This window comes from Mchenga conophoros, linkage group LG16 (assembly GCF_057382185.1).
Source record: "Mchenga conophoros isolate Kocher_MC1m ecotype Shallow Benthic linkage group LG16, M_conophoros_male_GT1.1, whole genome shotgun sequence".
NCBI classification, from domain to species: domain Eukaryota; kingdom Metazoa; phylum Chordata; class Actinopteri; order Cichliformes; family Cichlidae; genus Mchenga; species Mchenga conophoros.
In genome coordinates, this window is record NC_140541.1 from 27,294,011 (window position 1) to 27,307,449 (window position 13,439).

The 13,439-nt window shown below is 40.1% G+C and overlaps 1 protein-coding gene across 2 annotated transcripts in view; it reads right to left on the reverse strand.

Annotated features, from left to right (window-relative positions):
• Positions 1-391: 391 nt before the first annotated feature.
• The window catches only part of kansl1l (KAT8 regulatory NSL complex subunit 1-like), a 17,035-nt gene continuing 3,987 nt past the window's right edge, over positions 392-13,439 (reverse strand). Inside the window, exons 3-16 of one of the 2 annotated variants that reach the window (XM_085248389.1) lie at positions 12,167-12,308; positions 11,810-11,962; positions 9,582-9,685; positions 8,860-9,031; positions 7,826-7,997; positions 5,871-5,990; positions 4,273-4,419; positions 3,538-3,638; positions 3,126-3,238; positions 2,815-2,863; positions 2,581-2,693; positions 2,062-2,182; positions 953-1,194; positions 392-638 (exon numbers count right to left, since the gene is read on the reverse strand). In XM_085248389.1, coding sequence (XP_085104515.1) covers positions 985-1,194; positions 2,062-2,182; positions 2,581-2,693; positions 2,815-2,863; positions 3,126-3,238; positions 3,538-3,638; positions 4,273-4,419; positions 5,871-5,990; positions 7,826-7,997; positions 8,860-9,031; positions 9,582-9,685; positions 11,810-11,962; positions 12,167-12,308 — 1,717 coding nt within the window. In that variant the 3' untranslated portion in view covers positions 392-638; positions 953-984. Of the gene's footprint in view, positions 639-952; positions 1,195-2,061; positions 2,183-2,580; positions 2,694-2,814; positions 2,864-3,125; positions 3,239-3,537; positions 3,639-4,272; positions 4,420-5,870; positions 5,991-7,825; positions 7,998-8,859; positions 9,032-9,581; positions 9,686-11,809; positions 11,963-12,166; positions 12,312-13,439 lie in introns of both variants that reach the window. The other variant, XM_085248388.1, reaches the window with a different exon arrangement.

Sequence of the window (13,439 nt, forward strand, 5' to 3'; positions counted from 1 at the left end):
ATTACTCGTTCTCTTCTGCTTGCTTTCTTTTTTCTTTCTCAGCAGGTGATCCAGGTGATTGATATATGCATTTTTTTTTCTCTGCCCATTCTGTTGGTTTTTGTCTTTTGTCCTTCTCCCCCGTCCCTCTTCTCAGCTGTTTCTCTTTCCCTCTTTCTTTCTCCCCTTCTTTCCCCCAGTCAAGTCTGTCCCGTATTCAGTAAGTGAAAATAAAATAAACAATAAAAGGTGAATCAAATGGACCATTACGGCAAAGCTGGGATGGTCAGTTTGGTAAAGTAAATCCGTTGGGCATCTTGCTTTGCCTTTAGACAACAATTCTGATGGCAAAAGAGCCAAACGGGACAGGCAAAAAAAAAAAAAAAGAAAAAAAAGAAACGTGACACTACAGTGGAGTTGCTGATAGATATATTACTTTACATACAGTACCTCTTTTACATTAAAACCTGAAACTGCTGCAGAAGTTTAAACTACTGTGACTACTGTCACAACCCTAACAAAATAATCACTTTTGCCTAAAAAAAAAAATGTAGTTTTTTTTTATTACATCAGATCACAATGCTCGTGGAATGTATTAAATATTCCCGGTAAGGTTCCTAGGGCACATGTTCTGCTCGTTGTCCCTGATGAGAGGAGATCTGGAAAAGAAATGATGCAAATATTAAATTAAGTGATAAAATACTGAAGGATGTTTTTCAGAGGCTTAACCTTCTAAAATACTCTTTGTACTCTTTATGAATGATCCAATAAATTAATAATTTGTGTGTTAAAGTCCAATCACAATAATAGTAATAATAATTTTATGTTATGAATGACATACTGGATAGATTAATCAAAGCACAGACAATTCAGTGTATGACTGGAATAAGTGGTTAAACAAATTAAACTTGCTTAAAATTGAGAAAATACACACACACACACACACACACGTAAATTTTTTTAATGAACTTACATTCAAAGACAAAAAAAGAAGGCACGGCAGTATCAGCTGCTGTTCTTGCTTTGTCCCCCAGAGGGCAGTGTAGCATAAGAAGCCTGAGTTGGAGTTGGTTGGGAGTTTGAGTTCTTTGACGTGGAAGAGGCTGAACTAATCCCTAAGCACCCATACGGGACTTTTTCTTGTTTATCAGAGAGCAGAGCGCCTTCCTCATCCTCATCCAAAGGAAAGACTCGAGGCTCCCAGGGTGTCTGAGGCTGACAAGTAAGACAAATCAATGACATTCAGAAAAATATTGAATATTATCTTTATTTGTAAATTGAATATGACAGGGGAGCGCATTTTTGTAAGTAGTCACAACTGGCTACATACATTTCCTGCAAGGCAGACATTAAGTGTAAAATAAAACTGCAGAAAGCTTTTTATTTGTCCTTTTTTTTTTTCATAACAGTCCCTTCAGTGAATATGCACATTGAGGACTATAATACATCTGTGCATGGCTCAGAGGTCTGTTTAAAAATGAATAAATAATGGTTGTGCTTTAATCATGGTTTGTATGGCCTCTGGAGTGCATAAGAAGTGCAATGCAGTGAAGTAGGGGTTATTTGTAGTGTGGAGAAGGTTGATTAGGTAAGTCTGGTTTAGGGACAACTCATTCGCTCTCCAATCAAAGCAAAGTGGAATAGAGGACTGCAATCAGGGCATCATCACAGGAAACAAGAGTGGAAACAAGTATCTGTGTAGGCTCTCAAGAACCCACCAAGGCTCCATAGCTCACACAAGATGAATGAGATGAATGTTGCTGCTTTATATTCTTTGTCTCTGCTGAAGGACACATGAAACGGCTTCATTTTTTCACAGGAATGTTACAGAAAATATCCTTACAGCAATGTATGGGTGAAAGTGCTGCAGTCTGCTGATTTTCCTTTAAATGATTTACAACGCCTTGTGTTGGAAACAACAGTCAAGCGTAAATACGGTAAACAGCATATTGGGGACACAACAGCGTAAATATGCATGACTCCACATGAGCTGCCTCCTGTGTCACCTTGATCAACCATCCTGTGATATTCTCAGTTTGTCTTGGGGATTTCAGGTTTCAGCTGTGGCGCTTTTGATCTTACCAGCCACTCCTCTGACCTCAGCGAATCATCAAGATCCAGCTGAGCGCAACTCCACTCCACAGAACTCTCCTCTCCTGATGTGTACATCCCACCCCCACTGCCTAAAAGCCTGCTGCCAGATCTGGAATGAGAAAACAAACACACCCCATGAAACACTGTCTCAAATTTCCAGGTTTTTACATGCACACAAACAAAACAAGTCTGAAACCAGCTGCACGCCTTTGAGAGTTCACTGTTTAAAGCTTTCCAAATGTAATACAATGATTAGTGGTGGCATTAATCCACATTCAGGTAACATCTATTGGAAGATCTGAGGTTATAACACGTTCTTCTGTCTGCTCATTAACTAGCTGGATTAACTTCCTCAGTTATTGAGGTTTATTGTATATTTTTACAGAATTGTTTTATTTCTGTAGGCCCTTTAAAAACATTCTAACATTTTCTAACATTGTGGTTCACCTTAGATTTTGCATTACTCTCATTATTGCTACATTTATGAGTTTGTGTGGGTGTCCACACCTTGTAGGGCGCCTACGGTGTTTCCTCTTATCCCAGGACGACCAGCGTAACTTCTCTTTTTGCTCCAAAGCCAGGTGCCGCTGAGCAAAGACTTCATCACTGAGAGCCTCAGCCTAAACACAACAGACAGACAGACAGACAGACAGAAGGGCATTAAGATGCTGGATTGTTCACAAATGAAAATAAACTGCTCATGTTCAAAGAAAAGAAATGCTCTGTTTCATGCCCCTCCACCTTCTCTGGCTCCATCTCCATCAGAGGCTGGATGTCAACTACTCGCCAACTGCAATAAAGATAAACTACTCATTATAATAATGATAATGGACAACTTCCATTTACTTTTGTCATTTTTAAACAATAGCTTTACAAATCAGACATCACTCTGGTAAAAGTGATTGTTTATAATAAATAAGTTGCAAAATACAATTATGCAGAATCACAACTACTGTAAAACCAGTCAATAAGACTGGTCATTAGTCTTCCTAAAGGAGTTATGGTTCATAGTGATACATTGTAACACTTTCAGGGGTGTTTCCATTTCATACCTGGGTATTAGAATTTCTTTGTATTGCAGCTTTTCTACTTTAGCCAGTGGCATGGGAATGACAATGTTGTTGATGTTGTACACGTTCTCTCCCTGGCGTTTGCGAACAAAGCCCTAGAAGGAAACGTTCCCAGGTTGAATCAAGAGCTTACCAATCGTTCAGAAGAGTTTACATATTCAAAGTCATTCTAAATCTTCAGATGTCCTGACAAAACTTTTGTGGTCATCTTTCTTTACATTTCACACATATGCGCATATTAAGTGACGTAGGTGGATCTATCCTATCCTGTCATATCCATCCTATCCTAACCGCGCTTCATCCTAATCTGAACTAAATCTGCTACTTCTTACATTTCACCTATATCATTTTCTTGGCTCTTTAGTTTTTAATAATAACATATGTTTTGTGTTACCTGTGAGGCCTGCTTGTGTGATGCATGTGAGTAGCTCTCCTCTAGCACATCATCTGAACTTTCTGCTGGATCACAGAGCTGGTACAGGGCATCCTCCTCATCTGGGTATACAAACACAGACATATACAGGCATGCTGTACACTAAAACCAGCAGCTACATTGTTAAAACAGCTCTAACAAGAAACATCAAGAGCACAAATTTCCACTAAGGCAGCTCACTCTGGGTCGTATTTACGTTTAGGGAATAGTATTGGATTTTCTATATATTCATTTAATTTTCTTTGTTCTTTTGAAAGTATTTTAAGGTGTTAGCATACGAGTAAAAACAAGTGGAAAGTGCAGACTTTTGTTATTTGCCCCACTGAAACTCATTTTAATATATTTGACATGATTTTAAGTACAATTTGGTTTTATTTATGAGGACATTCTATGTGTAAATGACATACAGCTATATGATACTTAGAATCCCCATAGATCATTCCTTATATGTTGATGATACAGATTCATCTATGTTTCGTTTTTGAGTTCTAAGGCTTTTTTGGATGAAAGACAAATTTTGATGTACTGTTAACATGACAGCGCTCTACACCCCTACAACGCTTAACCAGAATTCAATCAAAACGTTTCAAGCTAATGTGTTTGCAGACAGAATGACGACACGCACACACGACCAAAAACATAAGCTGTGGAAGAAGTAATGAAACTCAAGTATGAGCTTTCACTGCGTATACACACCTTCCAGCAGCCTGCGGATGCGTCTTCTCTTCCTTCTCCTCTGACTGGCTTTGCTGTGTCGACTCCGAGCAGAGACTAACAACCTGATGGGTGACAAACCCATAACTCTGCTTTTACGATGCCTGCCGTTCTGCTTGTATTCCTGACCTACAGCGAAACACAGAGACAAACACAAGAAACTGAATTAATAGACTGTCAGAATGATTTCGAGTTTTTCATTTTTATTCCAATCTACTACCAATCAGTGAAAACATTAATCCCCAATCATTATTTATATGAGTTTTACTCACCAAACTGCTGCTTCAAGTTACTTTAAAGGAACAGGACACAGAAGTGGATCTTTTTTTTTTTTTTTTTTTTTTAAATATGGCTATAGCAATTAATTTGTCTTTAAACACACTGAGTTCTCTATGTTACACTGTAAAATATACCACAGTTGAAAGTCATTTATCATCAGTCTCCACGTCATCCGTCCACATTTCTGCATCTTGCTTGATTTGACGGTTTATGTAATCTCATCCCATTCCAGCTGAGATCAGCTTTGATAAGAAATCTGCTTCCATGTGGCTATTATCTGAGCTGGCATTTACCTGACAGACTGCCTTCTTCGGGTATTGACAAACGACAATAAGATCATTCAAGCTGACACAAAATCGACAAGCGTTGCCCGGTCTGATGCCTTCATCCGTCGTCAGTCTGCTTCCTTTGTGTCTCCTCCTTTATGCTCTCCCCCTCTCATCTATATCATTCCACATTTCCTCAACCTTTACCAGAGAAATAGTGGAAAATCTAAACTTTGAATCATCCATCTACAATATGGAAAACCACGTATGCAAGATCCTCTTAAATTGTTAACCTTCCAGGCTGCCAAAGGTATGCAGCGTAAATGTTACAGGAAATTATCATTCATTAGCTTCAGACTAACATACCAAGGTGCTTACAGACATAGGTGAAATGCCAAATGATTTTATTTCCATCTACTGCTCAGTTGGATGCCTCTTACAGCCCCAGTGGGATATCTGACACGCTAGGAATGAATTATGATAGTCGACGGGGAGAAAACAAGCAGAGTGAGCGGATGACTTTGAAGCAGCCGGTTATTGTTTGCCTTCACTGAATACAAGCAAATGGGTGAGCTGTCTGGATATGATGAACTGTCATTTCATTTTTAATTATGCACAAATTATTCTTTAGAAAAACTGAAAGACTGCATTTATTACCTGAACTGTTGCATTAATGAATCCGAGTGGCTGCTTAGAATATAAAGACACGGATGCTACCACTGATTTAGCTACAATTACAATTAAAGTAACTTTTGCTTGCCTGTTATAGGTTATATTACTTTAGCAAAAACAATCTGATCCAGTCGCTTTGATAACGGTATTAAGAGCACATGCACAGGTGCGGCTTTTTAAAGTGCACCTCTGTCCTTCGTTCTTCTTAATCGCTGAATGACTGATCACACTATAGTAAGCTGCAAGCATGCTTTGGGCCTAAATATCAGTATGGTGAAAACAAAGGAGACCAGCAGAATGAAAGAGAGCACCACACAATGAGGCATAATTTGTAATCAGTACAAGTATACAGAGCGATCTTACTGTTGTGCAGCGGCGTGGAGCTGTGTCGCTTGTAGTTTACTGGACTGTTGACAACTAAAGGTCTTTGGGACCATACTTCTCTGCCTGGCACCCTCTTTACGTGGTGGCTCGTAGGTGTGCCTGGAAGAATATGATAATTTTTAAGTGTGGGGACACAAGAATACAACACCTTTTGCAAATTCAATTCAGCACACAGTTTAAACAGTAGCATCTCAACACGCGTCGCCCTAGTTGTACAGAATCTATGCATACTAAAACAAAAAGAAAAATAAATTTTAAAAAGTTTTTAAAAATTCTTTACACACCATCCCTGCTGCCATGTATTTAAGAATGGTTGTGCCAGAAGTTTCTTCCTGTTAATAGGGAGATTTTCCTTCCCACTGTCACCAAAGTGTTTGCTCATAGGGGGTTGTTGAGTTTTTCTCTGAATATATTATTCTAGGGTCTAGGGCTGTTCAATATAACGATATATATCGGATGACGATATAAAAACGTCTATTGTTTCATTTTACGCCATCATTTGTTTCATGGTGTTGCAAAATAAACTGTTTACGGCAATATTTTTTCATCGTTTTGATGGTCACTGTAGTGGCTATATTAATTTCTTAAAGTTCTCTCTTTCTCTTATATTTAATATAACCACATTACAGACAGACAAGTGCCTGTTTTTATGCTTTGTGGTTAGCAACAATGACGGTAATAGCATCGCGTGTCCGCTTGTTTATGTTCCACATAAACCTTTCACAATAAAGCTCAAGATCCTGTTGAGACTTTTCAAAATAAACTGAATCACGTGAAAGAGCAGATTATTTACGGATGAGAATTAAAAAAGAGCCGCCAAGAGCTAAAAAAATAAACCTTAGACCTAAACGTTAGAACAGGCTTTTCCCCGCAGCACGCCGTGTAATAAATACTGACAAAGAAAACGGCGGCCGTTACAACTTATGTCTAAAAATGTATAGTTTCATGCATCGGTTAAAACACTCGACTCCAGCTACATGACGCGCAGCTGGAAACACTTCCCGCAAGACGAGCTGCCCGAGATTCACAGAATTTACAGAAAATGTTACATTTTTGTGATTTATATCGTTATCGGGACGATAGAATTCTTATATCGGGATATGAGATTTTGGTCATATCGCACAGCCCTACTAGGGTCTACCTTACAATATAAAGCGCCTTAAGGTAACTGTTGTTGTTATTTGGCGCTGTATACATAAAACTGAATTGAATTTTAAAAAAAACAACGTTTAAATAACACTAAGAATCACGATCACATTACATTAGTAGTCACCAGTAGTTAAAAATATTATCATTGCAAAAGACCACAACAGAAGACCAGGAGATTAAGGAGCTTTATCCCCCTGAAAACATTTGGACTTGTCCCTATGTTGACTTCATCTGAGTGATCGTTCTCCAAAGTGCGATTAAAAATGTGGTTACGGTCCATCACGACAGGACTTGTGCTTTCATTTTAAGGTTTAATTATTGTGATGCCAGTTTTAAAATATTGCATGTAACCTGACCTGTTTTCTTGGCTCTGTGGACCAGTTCGGTTAAGTTTTGGCAGATTATTCTCATCTGCTGTGTGCAGTGGGGTCTTTTTAAAATTCTGACTGATCACACTATAGTAAGCTGATATGACAAGACGTATAACTAAAAACATCTACCTTTTATACCTTATAGTTTATTATAACCCTACAAACATATCTCAACTGCCCCCTACTTTAGCAAATCTTGTTGGTTTTTTTTGCTCTACAGGCCTGAGATGACAAATACATGGCCAGGGTGTGTGACCCTTCAGAGTCAGTCTACCATGTCAGACAGGAAGCCTAATATTTACTCTTACTGACTGCAGTTCAAAAACAACATTGTAATCAAATGATCTAAAAATCTTGATTAGCTTACAAAGTTTGCTCATGCTGACCAATGTAATGTAGCTACGTTTCTCCTACCAAACGACAGAGACGACACAGGGTGACGTCGAAAGCTGAAGGTGTCGGAGGAGACCCCGCTGGAGCTACAGTCGGGATCAGAGCACGAGACTATGGGATCACAAGAGGAGTAGCATGAACAGGAAGATGAGGACAGCGAGGAGGAGAAGGTAGCCGTGGACTTTCTTGAGTGCTGGAAAAGGAAAAGAGAACAAGAGATTAAAAAGATTACTTAAAAAAAAAATGCTCAAGATAGGCAGAGCAAGATTAGCAACAGGAAAGAATTTCTTTACAGTTTACCTTTCCTTTCCAGGATATAAGTGATATGGATGTAAGGAAGCTGATCTCTGATGGAGTGCACTGATTAAAGTCATTAATCTGTTAAACGCTCTTTTTGTTATTGAACAATGTCACAATGATGATGGCTCAGCGCTGCTTATTATAGCAGCTACAATTGTAGTGTTCAGAATCAGAAAGATGCAGAAACTCTATAAATATCCCGGCACTGTGTGAGACATGCCGATGCTTAAAAGTCCTTCAAGGTCAAGAACATGTGAATGAGAAATTAAATAGTTAAGCTGATTTATAGATTCCTATGCTGTACACATCCTCATTACCGCAACAGTGTGAAGCTAAGAAGCACTCGACACACACCGCCACTGCAATCTTTTATCTGCAGTAAGAGGACAGCATAATGTACTGGCCCCGCAGGCTAAATAAAGGCTTGAGCTTTTAAAATAGCACCCTGCATTTGTTGATCTGAATTAGAGATATTATTTCTTAATTAAAAGCAGGTGTTCGGCTTTGAACAATAATTCCTATTTAATTTGGAGACCTATTTTAGTGATGGCACTCCACTACTGAAGCTAAAATAGGTCTCAAAGGCACTGCTTTAAAGCTACATTTCATAAGAATCTCTGAACTGCTTTAAGAAGTACATAAATCAATGTATTTGATATGCTTGCAGGGTAATAAGAGGCACAATTTGACAATTATATACAGCATGTAAATGGTTAAACAGACTAGAAGAAGAAGGGGGTCGACATATGGCTTACCAGTGGACTGCCAGAGCCGTATGAGTTGAAAGTGAACAGCCTGGGCTTGTGGTAGGTGACCAGGGGTCGGGTTCGGGCACACACGCATGACGCATCAGCTTTAAAGAGCCGCCTAGTCCCTAGTCTCTTTCTCTTGGAGCTCACAGGCAAGAAAACATCTCCTCTCTGGCCGCTGCAGAAACACAACCAGATGAGGTCACGTGTTAGGTTTGTGCTTTGTAGCAAGTTCACAATGCTCGAAAAGCAACTTCTTTCAAGGTGTTGATTCCTTAGATCTTGTTCATCAATCCCTACTTATACCCACTTGTTACTGTACATGAATAAAAGAAACAGAATGCCTTTCATTTATTATGGGGCTTTCATCTTCACAGGCAGGCAGAGAGTTAAAAAGGCAACAGGAAGGGGAGACATGAAGGGATTACTGAAGTCAGACTCCATGAAGAGACCGAAGTGGGTTCAGTGGGTTTTACGACAAGCTGGGACGTGCTTTCACCCTATCGCCTAGACTTTAAAGAGATAACAGACAAACTTCTATCACCATTAGAGTCTGAAATATGTCAGATTTTCACATAAATTAACAGTATTTAAAGACGTTTTTTGTAAATGTGTCATTTAACTGCAACTTGTAAAAAGCACACAGGATAATATAGGTATTAACACAATCTGACTACTTGTGTGTGTGTGTGTGTGTGTGTGTGTGTGTGTGTGTGTGTGTCCTCTACCTTGGGAGGGTTCTCCTGTCTTTACAGGTCTGGGACTGTTTTGAGAGCGGTGAAAAGCTCAGAGGGGGCATCAGACTGTTGACGATCTGGCTAAGCTGAGCACTCTGCAATGAAGACATCAGCCAAATAATGCACATAAGAGTGAGATACAATCCAGCCGTTCAGACTTCCCCTGAAGCATTTTCTTCACAGAAAGATCACATCGAGTTAGATGTCTTTAGCCTTGGCTGATTCTTATTATTTGGTATCAGGCTGATAAATATAAGCAAGCCTTGTAATCTTAAAAAGGAGCACAGTACACATATGAGAACTTTCTACCAAGGCGAATAAAAAGAGTATGAACCGAGAGTGAATAGAAAGTCCCACATTGAATGAGCTCAGAAAACATGTTGAGGCAAAACACATACTTTGGTATTTAGGTACATACCACTTCTAAAGCAAGTGTAAATGGAAATACAAATAGAAGTTGTTTTTCTTGGGTGGGTGAGCACGCTGGGGGCGTGTTAATGACTTTATATAATGGATCGCCTAAGGTTGGCATGTGGTTTTCTTTCCATACGAATCATATGGATTGCAAGGATAAGCAAACGAGTAAGGTCGGTGCTCACTGAACATACTATGTGTCTTATACGATTTTAGCCTGGAGTTGAAGTGACAGGTTTTGTGTCCTAACTAATCATATGGTCACATGAGTCGAATCAATGTGATTAAAATCAAGGATCATGAATCTAAAAAGGACCACTTGATGATCTTTTCAACAGATTACCCAGCTCTAGGTCATAAACTTAAATCACAACATGTCTCGGTGTGGGTTGTGAATCAATACGTTTTTGTTTTTTTACTAAATTTGATTCTTGTGTGCACATAAGTACAGCTTTAAAGCTATCAAGAGTAGGGATGGGTACCGGTATCCGGTGCCATAACATAAACGGTAGTAACCAGACCGAAAAGCAGCGCACATTTCGGTGCTTTTTTTCCTGAGACGTCATACACTTTGGATTCTAGCCAATCATTTTACCTTTCCGAGGATAGTAGGCGGGCCCAGGTACGTACGTTCTTTTAGAGCAGAGCTACAGAATAAAAAGTCTGGCTGTACTTCACAGCAAAAGATGCAAACTCAGCAGCCTGCTTTAAGCTGATACTGTGCAAAGGAGGTAACACCTTGAATCTGATGAAACACCTGGCGACGCATAGCGTTTTTTTGAAAGCCAAGAAATGCACAGTATTTGATAGCTTGCTGCGAGACCTCACACCGTGCACATCTACTGCGGGTGTGGTGCCTGTTATCGGATCCGGAGTTAGCAACATCCCCCAAGAACCCGAAGAGGAGAGTCCTGGCCCCTAGCCCTGCCAGTGTAGCAGAAATGATGACGGATGATGATGGCAGCAGCAGCCGTTCTTCTCTGGGCGAGTAGCTTAATGTTGTTCGTGTGTAATTTACGTTGAGTAGGCTAACCACGTTATTACATTAATACACGTAAGGTGAACTAGCAAACACCGTCGTGGTTACATGCGGCTGTCTTCTTGTTTGATGGCAGATACTCCCTTCACCCTGGCCAAAAAGGCTAAAATGACCAAAGAAAAAGTGGGAAACAGCTAAACATGAGAGATTTTTGGACAAAATTGGTGTTTTTTTCCATTGATTAAGCACTGCTTCCAGCCAAGAGTGATGCCATAAATCCCCTATAGCTGCAGAAAAGGCTAACATTGTTATCTTTTTACAAAAAAACAGCTAAACATGAGAAGTTTTTGGACAAAGTGTGTGTTCTCCATTCTTTAAGCACCGTTTCGAGCACCGTTTAAGCACCGGCACCGTTTCAAAAGTACCGGTATCGGATAAAACCTAAACGATACCCATCCGTAATCAAGAGTGTGCACCATCTTAAATACATAGCCAGATGTCAGCTACTATCTGAGCTTCAACAGCTGCAAAAAATAAATAAGCAATTTCATAGTTACAGACTTATTACTTAACGGTCGACTTCATAAAGCACAAATTCATTCATTTGACCTGCAGCCTCTAATTTAGCATATTACCAGAGGTCAGAAAGTAAGCATACCATAATTAATTAGTTTAATCCTCTCAACCTGACATTGGGATATGAAAGATCACAAGACAGAAAAGGGTAATCTCCTAAAACAGCATCTATAATTCTAGATTACTAATCCTCTTTATTTTAAACTCATGCCTGGTATCAGAGGTGCAAGTAATAATCCCTCCCTCCTACCTGTCTCTCTATATTGTGCAGAAGCCGTGTAGGGCTGCAGGGTTCGTTGTCCGGATCAGAAGCTGTGCAGGATAAACCTGCCATTTCCTTCAGCAGGGTCTGCTGAATCTGCCTGTCAGTCAGTGGCTGGGAGTCTGCAAGCACCACCCGACCCTGAGAAACACAGAGATCCACAGAAAGACAGAGAAGAGAGGATCCAAACACTGATTAAAACATACTACTTATTGTAGCTCGGGCAATCCATGAAAGTTTGTTTTTTGTATCCCTTTTCTTGACAAGAGTGTGCAAGCTTAATGTCCTATAATATAACTGACCAACTGTCTGTCAGTCAGTTGGTACAGACACCTTTTGTCATACCTTCATAGAGCATATATGCTTGTGGACCCCCTCCAGTTGTAGTATCCTCCCTTCTAGTTCATCCAAGCGCAGTTCCAACCAAGTCCATCGGCTGCTCAGCTCTGCTCTCTCTTCCAGCCACTGCTTCTCACAGCTGCTGCTGCTGCTGGCAGGAGGGACAGGGTGATGGATGACAAGGGAGGACAGTTACACCCGTACAAAAGCACTTTAATATTATATTCATCCCTGTCAAAGGCTTTACACCCCCCCATTCAACCCCACAAGAAGAAAGACGAGTGTAAAGCTGTAAGCCTTGGATTTTTATTTCATCGCGCTGAATACAATCATGAAAACCAGGTATGTCGGTCTGAGAACAAGATGATTAATCAATCTGCAATTTTGTACTGCAGCTCTGTCTACCTGACCTATTTTATACAGGCATGTAAACTGTTTAGCATCCAAACAGCATGGGGGGGGAGAGAATTTTGCTCAAGCACAAAAGCCTATCTAGGCCACAGAATAAAGCACAGTTGACTTGTGTGGTGTGTGTCTATAGCATGTTTCCATGGCACTAGGCTGTTCAGTTAGCATTTATCTTTGTGTGGTGTGTGTGTGTGTGTGTGTGTGTGTGTGGTTGGCTGACTTCAGCAGGGCAATAGTTGCTATGGCATTGCTCATGGACCTTGGCTAGGATAGACAGAGACTCCCCCACTTCAAACAGGAGAGGAAAAGGTTAGGCTAGTCAGCAAGCAGCTACACACAGTGCACCTGGCAAATACCCTTTGATATTATGAGTTAGCTATTTCACTGTTACCCTGATTAATCAAATACCCTAAATGCTGTTTGCTTCAATGAACACAGTTAGCCTCACTTTATGGTCAATACAAAAACAAAGAAAGAAAAAAGAAAAAACAGCCAAACAGTCCATTAAATGTCCAAAATGGCTTATTTCTCCAATAAGTTTCACTCAATCCCAAGCTAGTGTCTCTTTGTTGAGCAGTAGGCGCTCTTTTTCCTTCACAGACAATGGCCAGACCTGGCAGCCCTGCAGCTCACTCCAACTGTATAATGAGAAAATTCCAGGAATATTTGTGGAGCATTAGGAGAAGAGGAAAGGACAGAATGGGAACAGCTGCTTCATACCTGTTACTGTGCTTGTTCACAGACTGCATCCATTACATCCATACTTCTATATTGCATATTTGAATCCTGGCTGCGCCAGGAAGAAGACCCCCTCCCCCCAATTTGAGGCTCTTGCAGAAGCATCAAGATTTTAGGGTGTGCCTGGCATTTA